General features: G+C 39.9%; 4 protein-coding genes across 4 annotated transcripts; 2 read left to right on the forward strand and 2 right to left on the reverse strand.

The window, feature by feature from the left end:
- Nucleotides 1-2,803: 2,803 nt before the first annotated feature.
- On the forward strand, nt 2,804-6,471 carry LOC108597402 (sine oculis-binding protein homolog). The gene is made up of 2 exons (XM_033295035.1): nt 2,804-3,227; nt 4,548-6,471. Exons 1-2 carry the CDS (start codon nt 2,804-2,806, stop codon nt 6,341-6,343), a joined length of 2,220 nt encoding a protein of 739 aa, XP_033150926.1. The 3' UTR covers nt 6,344-6,471.
- Nucleotides 6,472-8,542: 2,071 nt separating this feature from the next.
- On the reverse strand, nt 8,543-10,711 carry LOC108595148 (flavin-containing monooxygenase FMO GS-OX-like 1). The gene is made up of 6 exons (XM_017980314.1): nt 10,591-10,711; nt 10,368-10,530; nt 10,116-10,305; nt 9,804-9,975; nt 8,961-9,499; nt 8,543-8,904 (listed from the first exon to the last, which is right to left on the reverse strand). Exons 1-6 carry the CDS (start codon nt 10,637-10,639, stop codon nt 8,734-8,736), a joined length of 1,284 nt encoding a protein of 427 aa, XP_017835803.1. The 5' UTR covers nt 10,640-10,711; the 3' UTR covers nt 8,543-8,733.
- A 570-nt stretch (nt 10,712-11,281) lies between these two features.
- LOC108595406 (electron transfer flavoprotein subunit alpha, mitochondrial) lies at nt 11,282-12,759 on the reverse strand. Its single transcript, XM_017980631.1, has 4 exons — nt 12,686-12,759; nt 12,576-12,635; nt 12,347-12,487; nt 11,282-12,280 (listed from the first exon to the last, which is right to left on the reverse strand). The coding sequence occupies exons 2-4, from the start codon at nt 12,615-12,617 to the stop codon at nt 11,471-11,473; spliced, it is 993 nt and encodes a 330-aa protein (XP_017836120.1). The 5' UTR covers nt 12,618-12,635; nt 12,686-12,759; the 3' UTR covers nt 11,282-11,470.
- A 138-nt stretch (nt 12,760-12,897) lies between these two features.
- Nucleotides 12,898-16,593, forward strand: LOC108595411. Its single transcript, XM_017980639.1, has 7 exons — nt 12,898-13,035; nt 13,118-13,193; nt 13,814-13,933; nt 14,013-14,092; nt 14,145-14,191; nt 15,342-15,449; nt 15,514-16,593. Exons 1-7 carry the CDS (start codon nt 13,007-13,009, stop codon nt 16,485-16,487), a joined length of 1,434 nt encoding a protein of 477 aa, XP_017836128.1. The 5' UTR covers nt 12,898-13,006; the 3' UTR covers nt 16,488-16,593.
- The last annotated feature ends 656 nt before the right edge of the window (nt 16,594-17,249 follow it).

Raw genomic sequence — 17,249 nt, forward strand, 5'->3', positions numbered from 1 at the left:
AAATAAGCTCAGTTAAAAATCTTTTAAAAAATCATGAAAAATCACAAATTGAACCCCTATAAGTCATGTTTTTCGACCGATTGTGACAAGTTTCAAACGATCGGAATAATAACTTTAAGGAGATTCTATCTTTCTTGGGATAATTTTGTTATACATAAAACATAAAATTCATCATTATATTTTGTTTTTATTTTGATTCAGTCATGAGCATTATTAAAATATTATTGAGGAACTGCAGTAGGTGTCTTAGGTTCTTGTCTGGTCAGACTTGTTGGTGTGGTAGCGAGGATTGTGAAGTGGAGTGATTTGAATTTCTGTTGTAACTGGGAATATTTCTTCTTCTTTCTTCTACTGTATTCTTAGAACCTATATGTTATTCTATTATGCAAGACAGCCAATTTGCAATGCCTTGAGAAATTTCCACCTCACTCACATCGCAATAATGCATGAATAAGATTACTTAATATGCTACAGTAGACACGAACAAAACATTCGTTAATGACCACATAACTTCTTGATATCAAGGCAACTTAGGCAAGGAGGTTTATGAAGATTTTGCTTCAAAATGTTATTTTGGTAACAAGGGAGTAAGAGGCGGGCAACCCCATAAGTACTATATTATTCTCTGATCAGCTACGGGACGAGCTTGAGTCAGATTTTATTAGCCATGTCCGTCTGTGTCCGTCCGTCTGTATAGTGCGTGTTCCTCAGCAACTATTAAAGAGCTAGGAAGGCGCGGTGGGGACTTTATTTTTGGCCCTATTACGGGGGGAGCTAAGCAGAGAACCAAATTTGAGTATTGTAGATGCTCCTTATCCCAGGACACTAACGCTTTTATTTTATTTATTTTTTTTATTTTCCTTCCCCCCCCTGTCCCCACCCGCAACGAAAAAAACAATTATATAGTCCAGTAAAAAAATCTAATTAAAATCTGGAAATAAATACAAAATGGCCCTAGTCATGGTTTTTCGACGATTGAGTGCAAGTTTTCCAAAACGATCGGTAATGACTTAAGAATTATTTCACATTTCAAATTTTAATATAAGACAGCGGGGGTGCACGTGCTGACGCGCAGCACATACAACCGTATCGCTTGCCGACGCATCGGCCGGCGTCCGCTGCTGACGCATTACAGCGAAACGGCTGTGAAAAACCCCCAACGCCCAGTAGCTCTGTTTTGTGTGTTATGTGATTTGTGGTGCAGCGGTGTTTTGCTTGCAGATACCCTAGTCAAGGTTTGTATTTTAAATGTTAGGTGGCGCCCACTTTAAAATTACCCTTGTCTCCACTTAGTTGAAAAAGTAATTTGAGATCTGTTTAAATAATATTCGATTACTTTTTATTAACTTCATGACTTTGCAGCTTCGCTTTAACTTTCAAATGCAAAATTTGAATAGATCTGAAAAAGTATAGTAAGAAGTACAAATAAGAATTCATTACAATTACAATTTATTTTATGAAAAATTAGTGATTTTATCTATTTTATTAAAAAAGGGAAATGTTATTTCTTAGTTTATGTGTTAATGTGTATAGAAGGCCCTTCGACCCTAAAAACTTTGAGTTGCTTGAGTCATGCTCGTCCGTCTGTATGATCAAAAATATCTTATACTGGGAAGCCAGCTTTGAGCTGATTTTAGGGGACACTAATTCCTCTTTTAAAGACAAACTAAATTAAAAGTCGGCTTGAGAGATTGCTTAAGACATTTTGGGTTTATTTTTTTTTAGTTTTTAAGCTTAAGCTGTTCTAAGTTTTCTGCGCGCAAGTTTACAGTGTAATTCATTATATTATAAAAGCTATATTTTTATTAATTTCTTTTTTGTCAAGAGATTTATTCAAGTGTATATAAGGACACATGATTTTATATAAAATTGTTTCATACGGAAATGAAAAACGAAAACAAAACTTCAAAAGATATTTCTTGCGACTTGCATCTGGCCCCTGACCGTGGTTGATTTTAAGTTTGAGCTTGACTTAAAATTAAAAATGTATATGTTGTATAAAGGTACACAGATACAACACAATACACACACACACACCCGAACATACACAATCACTCTGACGCAATAAAGCATGAACATGTTTGCCTCAAGTGTTGCATTTATCCAATGTCAGGGCACCGGCCATCTGAGTTGGGGGGGGGGGGGGGTGGGGGGTTGAGCATGAGAATGGGGCATGCAACTGCTGAAGGCAGATCCCATTGCAAAAAGAAGAAGAAGAAGCAGCACAAACTACAACAACAAGTGAAGGATTATGCAAGGCCTCGTTGCTTATAACCACCAAACAAAAACCCCCCCACCACATAATGAAAGTTGAATTTTTGGGGGTAGAGTATTGTGCTAAGTGATATGCTTATGGTCTATGTGTGTGCGGTTGTGTGCGCGTGTGTGTGTGAGAGTGTATGTGTATGCATGCGAGTGTGTGAGAGAAAGAGCGTGGCACAGGTTTTATCAAAGTTATTATTTACACTTGGAGATTAATACACGAATCGATTCATTAAAAACCAAAATAGAAGCAAATGCTTGCGGTCAAAATGCCCATGAAATATTTTGCTTTAATGAATATTTAATATTTAATCCATTCCAATTTCCATTTACATTCATTTCATCCTACAACATTTATTTAGCTTGAAACATGAACTTTATTTTCCATAGTCTTTGTTCATCAATTTAAAAACTAAGTTATATTAATATTAATCGTTAGAAGCGTAGCTAAGAGCAAATATTATTGAATACTGACATATTAATTCAATAATCGTCGAAGAGCAACTATTTGTTTTATAAATTTTAAAAATTAATTTTCTACATGTTGCAGGAATTCGCACAACATACAATGAACGAGCTGCTGGGCTGGTATGGCTTTGATGGAGTTGATGTGGATCGACTGGATCTTACGGCAAAAACATCGCGTTTGTTGCAGAGTGCTGCAGCCGCCGCGGCGGCAACTCAACAGCAGCAACAGCAGCGTGTCAGTCTGCGCAGCACACGCAGCTTTTTAACCTCTTATCACAACAACAACAATAGCAGCAGTAGCAACAATAACAATGGGCTTGGAAGCCATCGCAAATCCAACTGTCACAGCAATATAACCACACCCTCGGATCACGATACACGCAGCTCTAGAGAAGATGACTCCAAGAGTCCACACTCCATTGGCAAGTCAACAGCCACACCAGCAGCAGCGACAACAATAACCGCAGCAACATCACTGGCAACGGATGAGAAAATAGGTGAGTCTAGCTTTAGGATTCCAGATTATAGGTCCGAATCAAATAATCGATACTATCGATATGCATTTAAAGCTATGCTTACAATATGGTAATTTGTTTATAATTTGTTTAGAGCTTGCATGCTGCAGAACTCTTTGTTCTGCTTTTGCTTCGACTTGCAATCTGATAGGTTTAACTTTTGGCTAACAACAGCAACAGCAACAGCTACAGCTGCCACCCACCATCCATCGCCCCCACACCGAGCAGTCATTATGCGAATTTTGTTCACTGACAGGTTCGAAACTTTGCTAACTTTGGCAGTCAAACTGAATTTTGGCAGACTCTTTTGGCTGCTGATGCTGCTGCTGTTGGATTCTCGAATAACAGATTCATTAAAAGGCAAATATGGTTTACACATTTTTGAGAACTAAGTGTTCCTCACGTGTTTGGGTGTGGGTGTGGGTGTGTGTGTGGTTGGACCACAGCAGCTTTATTGTTTTAATGGCAAACGGGTTGCCATGCACTAGCGATAGTTTGATTATTGAGGCATTGAAATATTGGCATTGAATGTGTAGTTTATCCTCGGGCATGCTGCTGCTCTCACAGTTCGTATCTAATTAGGAAAAGGGTGAGAGAGCAAATTTGTGAATTGTATTAACTTACATAAGGAACTTTATATACGGCTGTGGATCTTTAATTATTATTTTGTAATGGTAATTGGAAATGTCACCTTTCTAAATAACAATTATCGAATTGTAATAAATAAATCTGAAATAAAAAATCTAAAAAGTTGATTGACTCAAATAAATCCGGAACTTCATGCTAGAACTAGATGCTATTTGAACTTTACCTTTATTAAAAACATGAATTATTATTACATTACATTATTATATATTTCGTATATATATTAATTTGCTTTCTTTATGTTTGGAATCTCAGTACAAAAGTTATCAAGTGGGCGCACTGTATTATTTTTTCTTTGCAGTCAGAAATTAGATAAATAAATTGAGATTTTGAAGTTTTGTTGCCACTAATACTCGTCAAATTGCCAATATAAACCCAAATGGATCAATAAGAGTGAAAGCTTAATCTTCATGCTCTCTCTTTAAAGTGCTTGTCTTTTCTGAATCCTAGGATATTGGCTTATAAGTAGGTTCCTCAAGCAAAAAAAACAAAAATGATTTAGAAGTTGTTAGTTTCTTTATTTTGGGTTCATATTACCCAAGAATTTAGTTTTTGAATTATAAACAACTAATAAATTAGCAGCTATACCCATCTACTTATGAGGTGTTTCCTAGTGGGCGTATTTACTTAAATTTCTGTTATTTTTTGCTTCCGCAGACCTGAACAGCTGCTGCTGGTGCCATCGTGCGATTGCCGAGAATGCGCCGGACTATTTGACCAGTACGGATGGACCGCGCTATTGCTCCGAGTCGTGCTTTACGCAGAGTCGTCGTGCCTCCTTCAAGAAGGCCAAAACCTGCGACTGGTGTAAGCATGTGCGGCATGCAGTCAGCTACGTTGACTTCCAGGATGGCGCATCGCAGCTGCAGTTCTGCTCGGAAAAGTGTCTCAACCAGTACAAGATGCAGATTTTCTGCAACGAGACGCAGGCACATCTGGACATGAACCCACATCTGCGAGATCAGCCCAGCGCCGATGCGGCGGGCCTAATAACTCCAGAGCTCTGGCTGCGCAATTGTCGCAGTCGTTCGGCCTCGCCGGCTTCAACCATATCCGTATCTCCGGGGCCGGCCAATGCCTCCAAGCGCAGCTCGCCCTGCGCCACACCGCCCCACCTGCCTAGTAAACCTTTGATCTCAGTGGCGCCCGCATCGAAGCTGCTGGCCCAGAAGACAGCAGCGCCGACCACGCTCCCACCGCGCCACGCCCACAATGCACTTAAGCCAGGTCGCCGCAAACGTTCGCATCGTGGTGGCGCCCTGGGCAGCGAAACTGTCGCCAGTTTACTCCATAAGCAACAACAACATCATCATCATCAGCAGCAGCAGCAGCAGCATCAGTCGGCTCCACCGCTTGGCGTTGACTTTGCCGGCTCCAGCGTGCCGCTGCCGCCTTTGTCGCCTATGCCGGAGCCGCCAGCGCCGGCGTCAGCGCAACCTCCTCAGCTGCCACCGCAGCCACCACAGCTTTGCCACCCGCCCAACTACTTTGCCACGCCTCCAAATGGCGCACTGGGCCCACATCCATTTGGTGCGCGCCCAGCGCCTCATCCTTTTCTGCCACCGCCTCCTGGTCTGCTGCCACGCGGATTTGGCGCACGTTTTCCCGGGCTGCCGCCGCCCACACCGGCGCCCATGCACGAGCTACACAACGCGCTGGGCATACCGCCAGTCACCGTCATGGTGCCGTATCCCGTAATCATACCATTGCCCATACCCATACCCATACCGCTGCCCGTGATGGATTTCTACAAGGCGTACTTGACGCCCGAGGAGCGCAAGAAGCCTGCAACGGAGGAGCAGCCACAGCCGCTGGACTGCAGCAAGGCCAGATCAGAGCAGGACGAAGAGCAAGAGGATGACGCAGAGCAACTGGCTGTAGAGGAAGAGCTGCAGTCGGAGCAGCAGCTCCCAAGAGAGCAAGAGCTGCCCGAACTGAAACATATACCAAAGACAACAACAGACAACAACGATGCAGCAACCACTACAACAGCCACATCCTCGCCAGCAACTTCGCCAGCAACAGTAGAGGAAACAACCACGTCGACGTCGCCCTCAATTACACCCACTCACTGCATAGTCCAGGCGGAGAACAGCAGCAGCGCACTCGGCGAAAAGCTGCCCAAGCTGAAGATAACGCGACTGCAGTCGAGAGCTACTGCGAGTGGGAGTGCAAGTGGGGGTGGATGTGGGAGTGGGAGTGGGAGTGGGAGTGGGAGCGTTGCTAATAGCAGCGCTGCTGCTGCGGCCGCCGAGTGCTCGCGGCCTCTGCGTAAACGCAAACGCATAATTGATTGTGATTTTCAAAAAATAACGCTGCGTGGTGAGCTGGAGAGCGTCGATGGACAGACGAACAACAATAATAACAATAGCAATCCTGGCAAGCGTAAGGAGGAGGGCGATGAAGATGAAGTGTGCAATACAAACAGCAACTGTGCTAAAGCAAAAAAGTAGTAATTAGCATTTAATATAAACATTATGTAATAATTTAGAATAGACAAGTGCTTATAAACTATTAGAATGTGTAAGTGTGTGCGTGCTTATATTTACATATAAATATACTAGAAAACAGTAGAGTAGAAGAGTGGCAGGAGTCTTATATTTATTTGTATTTGAGACAAGGTTACGCTCTGATTGGTTTGAATTTATGATTTGAATTTTTATGATAATAATAACGGTAAGTTATTAAATGTTTAAAATGTAAGCTTTGAAATTAAGAGGCTTATCCGCATTATATGGATGTCGTCAATTTAAACTTACATGACTATGGCTTTAATTAAAAGGAAGAACAACATCAGTGTTGCCAGATCTGGGATACATATATGAAAATGCTGAAAGCTTGGAATATTTGCAAATAACTGATATGGAAGGTCTGAGGTCTAATATACATATAAACAATTATTATTATTATTAATATCTTTTTTTTCCTATCCACAATCTTCAAAGTCTTCAAAAGTGCTATATCAGTATTGTAATTTTTGCAAACACTTGTATGGCCAATGGTAATTGCTCGCTGAATCTCATAGGAAGTCAGAAATGTTAAAAGAAGAATTGAAGATTCTGAAAAATTTCCGTTCTGTAGTTATAAGTTATAACATTGTTTAATTTAATGGGGCTAAAATATTATCAATTGTTTGGAATAACAGCTGCCATTTTTTTATTCTCAGGGTACATATATTTATTTGAGAAACTTAGGTCTCAATATTTAAGTTTCGTAAAAATCTGATTTAGTAGTCTCGCTTTAATGCCGCCGCTCTCTAACCTCTAATTCATACGCTCAAGCATACTTCATAATAATAATAATCAAATAAAAAAAAAAAAATTATAATAAAATTAAATCATAATCACAATCATATCATGAATTTATGAAATATTATATTTACGAACAGAGTCCTAGCTTTTAATCTTCTACCGAATCACTGTGGCCTTATCCATTTTGAAGGTAAGATTAAAGTTTTGGAATAAAGCAATAGGAGGCAAATCTGTCTTAAATTCCGAATCATTTTACATTTTTTCTATTTAATGGAGATTTTTGGGTATAATATGAAGCGTACATTCTCGAATTGTATTATTTTGGATGATTTCCAGGCTTAGATAGGTTACTATAAACGGTCATGGAACTCTAAAGCAACGTGATTCATAACTAACTTGACTTGTGATGTGCCCATTTCCCTATCAGTTTGCATGATTGAGTCAGCACAACTTTTTTTTTGAGTTAACAGGTGTTCACACTAGGATTGATTAAATTTATTAGAAGATTAAGTTTAGTTTAGATTAAGTTTAGTAGTATAATTAGTTTCACATTTGAAAAAAGTGTCCCACAAGTTTCACGTATTCTCGCGTGAAGGGGCCCGACCTAATCGACTGGTGGCCATTTTTTTCTTTAGTAAAAAAAAAGAAAAGAAAAGCCATGGCCTCTAAACGATTAGATCAATTAAACATGAAAATGATTTCGAGGTAGTCTGCAGGTCAGTGTGTAATAGGTTCAATTCTGAGAATTTTCGTTTCAGTTTCAGTTTTCAGAAAGTTTGTCACTTCTGCTTAGAGATTGCAAACCAAACAAGTGGACGCATTAAAGTTGGGCGCAACCAACTTTTATATACACTTTGGGGGGCATTGCAGCAAACACACGCACGCACTCACAAACACACAAAACAGCTAACGGGCTATAGCTCGTTTCCGAATAATTCGTAAGTTATATATCCCATCGGTTTGAAATAAATATAAAGTATAATTTAATAAATAATTTTTATTAAAACATTAAAAAAAATAAAAAAAATGTTATTTAACTAAAAAAATCAAGCAAAAGTATTACTCATTATTTTTTAAATAAAAATTGAGAATAAATTATTACTTAGAAATGTATATTTTTATTTTAAAACTTATAATAGTTACAGTCCTTGGATTCTACACGTTACAAATATTTATACAAAAACAAATTTGATGTAGGCTAACTTGTCAACTAGAGCAAACGAAGCATAAGTAATTATTCCACAGATTTTGGATCACATTGTTTGGTTTTTTTTGATTCATATTAACTGAATTGCTTCATAAAATTGTATTTAGACGACAATTAAGTTCTAAGATCATGTAGTCCTTTTTGAAAAAAAGACCGTTGATACAGATTCAGTAGCAGTCCTTTAGAACAGAATAATAATTGTAAATATTTAATGCATGTACAACATTTTTTTATTCAAAAGTAAACCTGTCTGAAGGCCAGAATGTTCCATACAATTTGTACTTCACTAATTTTAAGCATAACAAATCAGTATATTACATAAATTTAACTTTAAAGAAGTGTAAGCTTACATACATATGAGATATACAATAAGTTGGAATTAATATTAGAGTTTCGTGTTCGTAAAATGTTCATCGTCTATAATTTTAAAGCACTGCTGGCGATATGTATCCAGATTATAAATATATTTCTGCTTACATTCCTTCATAATATTCAACATAACAGGCTTAATACGCTCAATACCCGATGTAGTTGCCAATTGATTGTAGTACTCAAACTAAAAATATAAAAATCTTGTATTTTTATAGTATAATTATATAGCTCATGGCCTACCTGGCGCTCGGCCATTTGGTGAGCCTTCTTGCGATTGTAAAAGCCGCAGTTCCAGCGTTCGCCTTGCTCCTCCTCCAGCTCAGCTATCATTTCTTCCCTTGTGGGCAGCTCCAGTTCACCCGAATAGTACTTGAGCGTAAAACGCACTTGCAGATCAAACGTATGCGTGGGCAGCACATGGAAGGGAAGTCCAATAAACGCCATTGTGGGGTTGTTGATGTTGACGCAGTGCTTCCACAGAGGCTGCACAAAGTTATCGATAACCTGGATGCCCACATCTGTGCTCAAGCACGGAAACGTATAAACATAGCCCGTGCAATAGACGACATGCTCGAAGGTTTCGCTGCTGCCATCCTTAAAAATGGCACCATCCTTGGTGAAACGCTCGACGTCCGGCTTTTGGGTAACATTTCCCATAAAGGTTGTGTTCGGTGCGGTTTTCAAATGATGACTAAGATACACGTGGTTGGCAACAGTCCGTATATGATTTGCAATATCCATGCCACTGGGACCGGCGCCTAAGACCAAAACGTTTTTATCTGTTGAGATACAACAAAAGTAGAGAATAATTTGTAATGTATGCTCAAGATTTGTTATTATGAACTGTAACTGATTATAACAATGTACATACGTACATACATACATGTATATAAATACGTATGTGTGTGTATGAGGGCATCAGACTGTCGACAGGCTGGCCCACTTAGCTGCTATCACTGCTCGTAATACCCGGCATAACAATTGTCTCGAGTATGTCTTGATAAGACCTTACTTAACTATTTGCATTACGCGTATTTACAATTATTTGCATACTACTTATATTTTAGCTTGTTATTTACAAACCTTTAAAGTTATCCGGCTTGCGATAGAGATGACTGTGCAACTGCTGGCCTTCGTATATTTGCATGCCCTCAATATCAGGGATATCCGGTTCCGTGTAATGGCCGTTGCACACATAGACAAAGTCAAAATAATACGGCTCACAGGTGTTGGCATTGTGATCCCAAATATAAACCTAATTACAAAGACGCAGAATAAGTTACGAGTTGCAACTATGTAAACAATAACAACGCGTAACAAACGACATTGTTAATCAATAAGTACATATGTATATATATACTACATTTGTACATATGTATATTCGTCAGTGTTTACCTCCCAATCATTTAATCGAGGACGCACTCTGATGACCTCATGCTGCAGTTTGATATGCGAATGTAGCTTAAAGTGATCAGCGTACGCGCGTAGAAATTCCAGAACCTGCTCGGCGTTAATAAAAGATTCCTCTATCGCACTGTCATAGGGAAAGTCGGGATAGCCCATCACTTCCTTCGGCAAATTTGTGCTGTTATATTAACACAAAATTTATTTAAAATCCATTTAGTTGGTGTATTTCTCAAACCCTACCGTAAGCCCTTGTACATGCTGCTATGCACCTCATCGTACTCACTTTTGGGCATTTCCTCAGAAAACACCCAAGTGCCACCGATCTCTGTGCCACGTTCATAGGCGACTGCCTCAAACCCTTGCTGCAACGAGTTCTTCAAGGCGCAGAGTCCAGCGGTGCCGGCTAAGATGTTTACAATGTTAATATTCAAGCATTTTATAGTTTTAAAACAGGTATTAATACCTCCTATAACGCATACACGTCGCTTTTTGTGCATTGGCGTCGTTAACATTCTGTATTTTTATTTATTTATTACTTTTCCAGCTTGCAACTATTTCAACGCGTCACACGTTCGTCGTCAACAAGTGAATGAAACAAACTAACTTTCCTACACAAATGAGGGCGCTCATCTAGTATATACCCTACGTCTTGGTTTAACATTCAATGTTGCTGGGTTTTTAGCAACGCTTTGTTTCAGATTAAAAATATTTAATAACCGTACGTTGGGTCAATTTTCAGAACGATGCTTAATTATTTGTATTTTAAATTGTGATATATTATTTAATTATTTTAACATTTTTTACATGTACCGCATTTACAAGTTGCTGAGGTCTACTTAAGGCGCTTATCAGCCAAATAGAAAACGACTCTGAGCACGTCGCAGTAATCAAAAATTAAAAGTGTCCAACAATGGAAATGAATTACCTTTTATAGATTACATATTGTAATTCTGGAAAATTTAACAGCTAAAATAATAAATAGAAAGTTTTTTAATTATCCCATATGTATATTTGAGAGAGCAAGAGATTGTGCTAAAGATGGCGCTCATAGATTATTTAATCTTTAGTTATGCGTCCCTAATGTAAGATCTACTACTTGACTGTCGCAGTCTTCCTCCAATGATTTGAATTTGTGCAGTAAATAATGAGATATTGTTAATTTAGCTAAATTATTATTTGTACAGTAAATCTTCGTTTATTACAGAATAAGGCAAACATGAGCGTGAATGCACGTCGTTTGCAATAGTAGAGACATCATTAAACTTTAAATCCAAATAAATGCAACAATTTATATTCATAGGTTTGATTTTAACCAAACATATTTATGCACACAGTTTGAGGGATTACAATTTGCCCGTTAGCTCTGGCACCGCCTTGAACAGATCAGCAACGATGCCGATATCGGCTACTTGGAAAATGGGCGCCTCGGGATCCTTGTTGATGGCCACAATCGTTTTGGAATCTTTCATGCCGGCCAAATGCTGAATGGCGCCTGAAATACCGACGGCTATGTACAGCTCGGGTGCAACGATTTTGCCGGTTTGGCCAATCTGCAGATCATTGGGCACGAAGCCAGCATCTACGGCAGCACGAGAGGCACCCACAGCAGCGCCAAATTTATCAGCCAGATCGTAGAGCAGCTTGAAGTTGTCGCCCGACTTAAGACCGCGTCCACCAGATATTATCACCTTGGCGCCTGTCAGCTCCGGGCGATCCGACTTGGTAAGCTCCTGCGAGATAAATTCGCTCAAGCTGCTGGCATAATCGCCAGCGGGCGCTTGCTCTACGGCACCACTTCCACCGGTAGTAGCAGCAGGTGGGAAGTTGGTACCACGTACAGTGATCACCTTAACGGGATCCTTAGACTTAAGCGTCAGTATGGCATTGCCGGCATAAATGGTGCGCACAAACGTGTCTTCTGACTTGACATCGATAATCTCCGAAATGGGGGACACATCCAGCTTGGCAGCGACACGTGGCAGCACGTTCTTGCCAAATGCCGAGGCACCTGCAAGGATATGCGTAAATTTAAACTGCGATTGGGCGGCCAGCACCAGCGGAGTCAAAGACTCAGCGGTAAATCCCTTAAAAGCGGCATTCTCCGCCACCAAGACCTTAGTAACGCCCTCCACCTTGGCCACAGCTTCTGATGCCTGTCGAAATAAAATCAAATGATTATGCAAAAGACAACAACAGCAAAAGCAGCAACAGTTTCTTACGGGACCACATTTAGTGCCAGCTACAAGCACTGTGACGTCACCACCGATCTTCTTTGCCGCCGTTATGGTGTTTAAGGTAATAGGACTCAGTGCCTCATTGTTGTGCTCCGCCACAACAAGTGTGCTTTTGCAACGCTGCAACTTTTAATGTTAAAAAAATTGGTTATTTAATAAGCCAAGTGATCTCTGATCGTGTGCTTTTCATATGTATGTATGTACTAATACTTACAAAGCTGCTGCGCATTAGCTGACGCGTGTTGTTGGCAAACATATTGTTTACAATTATAAACTGTTGAGAACTAGTTGTAGTTGTAGTTTTTTTTATTAAATCAATCTTACCTGCCACAAGAATTACAAAAGTCCAAAAGTCGATCCAACAGCTGTTACCAGCGATAGTGCGTCAAATATGTATCGATACATCGCCAACCAACATAACAGAGAATTAATTAACAGGCATAATCGATATATACTATATCGATATGTAAATATATTTTAGTCAGCTGTTGAAGTTTTTTAGCAGAGTGGCAGCGCTATAAAAATGTATATGTATGTGTGAAACAACACACGCGGTAGAAGTTAACAAATATATTTATAAATTGTAGTTATTCTTTAAATTATACACCAAAGTACAAATTGGAAAAGCTTTAGACTACTAAGGACATGAGCAAACCCAAGCCGATACCTGATAGGTGCGTATATGATGTGTGTGTGTGTGAATTATTTTGAATCATTTGCGTTCAATGTTTTGTTTCCTCTTTATTATGTTTGCAGATGGCTTAATTACCGACCCATCGGCGAGCGCATACATGGGACCCGTTTTATTGCATTCAAAGTGCCGCTGAGTGAGGTGAGTAGGTTATGCTAATGCCAAAACAACAACAACCGGTTCAAAGGAGCAATATGATTAATATGACAACGCACCGCCGTTGGACCACCGGCTTGGCAGCAGCATGTTGGTCTCATTTGCTTCCACGTGTGTGTGTGTGTGTGTGTGTGTGTGAGTCGGTGGTGTAATTATGCATTAAAATAGCATCCATACACAGGACCTCACACAGTCTGCATATTAATATAAAAATGTAGTGCCCTTCCAAAAAAGCATGGGGTATACACTATAGAAACTTATGTCAGCGTTAATTAGTTCCAATTTAAAGCTGCTTTCAATATATAATGCTTCTTAGCAGTTTGAATTTATACGGCTTAAGTTTCAATCATTAAGCATATCAATGTGTAGAGTATACAAATGTCTGTCTATGCCCAAATGAAACGCACTGGCATTCATCTTGGCTTTGCTTAATTAAATAACGCCACACACAGATGCTGCGCCTTTGGTCCTTGTGGCAAACATATATATGTACATATTTATTGCAGCGCTTGCGGCTTCGGTCCCTTGCAGAAATTGAGCAATTTGCGCATGTCTTGCATATGCTTTGAATAACTTTTATTTTATGTTTACCCTTTTACTTGCAGTATGTCAATGAGGATGTGGAAGAGGCGTGTCGTTTGGCGCCATCAAGCTTGCTGCAGTCGGTCAACAATTTGGGCATCATAATTGATCTCACCAACACCAATCGGTACTACAATCGACAGGTGCGAGCACAACAAATTTAATTTTGTTTAAATGTGTTTTAAGTTTAAGTTTAACCTAAAGTTTGTGTAATCGTTGCAGGTCTTTATAGAGCAAAATGTGGAACATCAGAAGCTAATGATACCTGGCCATAGAACGCCGCAACGTTGGATGTCTGAAAAGTAAATAAGGCCAAGTTTCTCATGCCTAAGCCTAATGTCTTGTCTATTGCAGATTTTGCGAGCATGTCAGCGAATTTCTGGAGGCCAATTCGGATAATGGTAAGTGCCATAGCTTTGTACATGCTTGCCACGCTTCCCACTCAAAGCGTTGTGCCGTGGGAACGCTTTTCTTTTTACTACATGCTATTCAGATATGCATCATCTGTATGCAAAATAGATTAAATAACAAACACTGTTTGCGTATGCAATTAACTAAAGCAGGCCAACGCCCTCTAGATGTGTATCATAAGTAGATAGAGAATAGTCAAGAGATTGCAGGGACAGCGATTGCATGGGAAACTTTCGCCACAGGCTTATGAGCTAAACTTTGGTATGGAATTCCAGGGCAGACTTTGAGCTGTTCAAATAGACCAAAGCCTGGAAGTCTGCAGGTCATAAAAGTTTTTGACGAGTGTGCTGCGCTATAAATACTTGACGGCCTCAGTGGGATTTACCATTGTGCAACAAGGATACGAACATCTTCGTTTCGTACGCTCAGCTTGTTGAATGTTGTCGCGTTCTAAATGAAAGCGAAGTATGACATACCAATAACCATTACCAATGCCAATAACAATACCAGCCACAAAATGACTCCCAGTACCTTTTACCGCCTTGCCCCAAAATGCGGCATGTTCATTCATTTGTATGTATGAATGCCCCGCATTGCTCGACCGCTGACATGGCTCGTTTATTTTTTTTTTGGTTTTGTGCAAATTTATAGCCGATGTTCTGCGTATTGGCAGGCTGCGCTGTTCTCTAGATTTAACCCAGGTCGGATGCTTCTGCTTTTATGCCAATTGCATAACCCCCCATCCCCACACCACACCACACTACTAACTGGCTGTGAGCCAGTCTCTGGCACAGTTGCATTCATAGCCGGTTTTGTTGCTGTTGTTGTTGTTGCCATTTTGGCTGGGCGCGTGGGCGCTCTGAGCGCGCATTCCTGTGGCTGTGTTTGAAATTAAATTTGTAGCAATTTGTGGCGACATCATGCTGCCAACAGCAGCAGCAACAACAAGCTTTCTCTTAGACGCTGACATGGCAGCCCCGTGGAGTCCCTTAAGACAGAACATGTCATTACTGTAGGATGACCATTTTTGGAAGCCGTGGTCTGACACTTGTACAACTTTATAGCTGCTAAAAAAATTTAAGCCAAAGCAAAGGGTCCACTAAAATAATAATTTATACAAATGTTCTATATACTTCACAGATAAATTAATTGGTGTTCACTGCACTCATGGAGTTAATCGAACCGGCTATTTGATATGTTATTTCATGATTACCAAGCTAAACATGTCACCCGAGCTAGCCATGGAAGGTGCGTTGAGTATCCAACAAAGCGAAAGCTAAAGCAAACGATTTCTAAACAATTTTTTCTATAGCCTTTGCAGCTGCACGTGGCCATCCAATTGAGCGTCAAAATTATACGCAGTCACTGAGTAATATAAATACGGCTCAAGAGTTTCCCCATATCCATCAAGATGCCGCGCGGAATGCTGAGCAGAACAGGCCGCATATGAGGAGTGAAAACTATGGCATGCAAAAATCAGCTAAGTATTATCAATATAAAGCTGCAGCATATAACAATGAGCGGAGTGGGGAGCGTGCAAATGAAACATATATTAACTGGCAGCAAAACCAAGAACGCTATCGTGGAGCTAACGAAACTGCTGAGCGCATAAGTAGCTGTCGTATCCACTCAAAAGATCGTCAAGCACAGCATCAAGCTCAGTTTCAAGGGCAGAAGCAACACTCGTATAAGGAGAGAAGGCATCAGACTTCTCAGGAGCGTCCACATGGAAATCACAACCAGGCGTCGTATAATGATTGGAGGCATCAGACTCCTCAGGATCGTCCACATGGAAATCACAATCAGGCGTCGTATAATGAACGGAGGCATCAGTCTTCTCAGGAGCGTCCACATAGAAGTCAGACTAAAAATCAAGACGCGCATAAGGAAAGCAGGCAGCAGACTTCCCACGAGCAACCACATAGAAGTCAGAATAAATATATAGACCCGCATAAGGAAATCAGGCAGCAGACTTCTCCAGAGCAATCACATAGAAGTCAGAATAAAAATAAAGACGCTTATAGGGAAAGCATGCTTCAGACTCAGACTTCTGAGGAACGTCCACGTGGAAATCGAGAGTCTCGCAAGGCTATTAGTTTGTCTAGCAAGCATTCCCAGAGAAATATCGGCCCTTACATTTGTTCGGCGCGGTCGATACGCAATGCTCAAAAATTTAAGCAAAGTTTGCTCTCGAGAAATTTTTCTTCTTCTGTCCCTTCTTCAATGGATCATAGTACAAACCTTTTTGAGCGACCGCCCAACCGTCCCCATTCCCCGTATCATTGAAAATGGTAGATGAAATCACCGGGACCATACAAATTGATTACTATTTTTGTATAAATAAATAAATCACCGGTTTCTAATAAGTATACCAAATGAGTCATGAGTTCTCATTTTAAAACCTAGACCCTAATAATAATTGTGAGAAAAATAATTTTCACATCAATTCATAATAACTACTTATGAGTTTTTAACATGTGCTCGAAATGAATCATTATCGATTATGAGAATCTTAATATAATAATAGTATTTTAAATAAAACGCATTATGATTCAGACATATTAGTCTACTAAGAAATTCACCTTATCATTAGTTAAAATTACAAACAGTTTGATATAAATATGTAGGTCGGTATGTTTTCCAATTTGTTACAAAAAAAAAAGTTATTGTGCTACTAAGCGACCAGTGCAGATGCTGTTCCAACAATTAAAATTCATTTTCAACAAGCGTACAGCCGCAGGTGCCGCTACTGTCGTTAACAAGCGCTCCACTTCCAACTCAGAGATCGTGTGAAGATACATTTGTTAAATTTGCATAACTGAGATAAGGCATAAAGCGTGTGTCCAGAGCGGTGTGAAATTCCAGGAAATTAGGTTTCAATCAAGCCAGCGGCTAGCGAATTATATTATAATGAAAAATGTCAAAAGCGTAGTGGATGGTCCAGTCACAGTCTGAGTCACAAGAAAAGTTGTACCGAACCAGATAAAAACTTAAATAGAATTACCTTTATTTAGGTAAGTAGACATAAGATAATGTAAAAAGTCTAAC

Source organism: Drosophila busckii, chromosome 2R, assembly GCF_011750605.1.
Source record: "Drosophila busckii strain San Diego stock center, stock number 13000-0081.31 chromosome 2R, ASM1175060v1, whole genome shotgun sequence".
In the NCBI taxonomy this organism is placed as follows: domain Eukaryota; kingdom Metazoa; phylum Arthropoda; class Insecta; order Diptera; family Drosophilidae; genus Drosophila; species Drosophila busckii.

Bases quoted from the DNA above. Each gene is read 5' to 3' on its own strand.
- LOC108597402 (XM_033295035.1), top strand. From the start codon at position 2,804: ATGTTGCAGGAATTCGCACAACATACAATGAACGAGCTGCTGGGCTGG. The intron at 3,228-4,547 runs GTGAGTCTAGCT...TTGCTTCCGCAG, and splicing joins GGCAACGGATGAGAAAATAG to ACCTGAACAGCTGCTGCTGG.
- LOC108595148 (XM_017980314.1), bottom strand. From the start codon at position 10,639: ATGTTAACGACGCCAATGCACAAAAAGCGACGTGTATGCGTTATAGGA. The intron at 9,500-9,803 runs GTTTGTAAATAA...GTATCTCAACAG, and splicing joins CAAGCCGGATAACTTTAAAG to ATAAAAACGTTTTGGTCTTA. The intron at 8,905-8,960 runs GTAGGCCATGAG...TTATATTTTTAG, and splicing joins ACCAAATGGCCGAGCGCCAG to TTTGAGTACTACAATCAATT.
- LOC108595406 (XM_017980631.1), bottom strand. From the start codon at position 12,617: ATGTTTGCCAACAACACGCGTCAGCTAATGCGCAGCAGCTTT. The intron at 12,488-12,575 runs GTAAGTATTAGT...TAACATTAAAAG, and splicing joins AGCTAATGCGCAGCAGCTTT to TTGCAGCGTTGCAAAAGCAC. The intron at 12,281-12,346 runs GTAAGAAACTGT...TTATTTCGACAG, and splicing joins CTGGCACTAAATGTGGTCCC to GCATCAGAAGCTGTGGCCAA.
- LOC108595411 (XM_017980639.1), top strand. From the start codon at position 13,007: ATGAGCAAACCCAAGCCGATACCTGATAG. The intron at 13,934-14,012 runs GTGCGAGCACAA...TAATCGTTGCAG, and splicing joins ATCGGTACTACAATCGACAG to GTCTTTATAGAGCAAAATGT. The intron at 14,093-14,144 runs GTAAATAAGGCC...TGTCTATTGCAG, and splicing joins CAACGTTGGATGTCTGAAAA to ATTTTGCGAGCATGTCAGCG.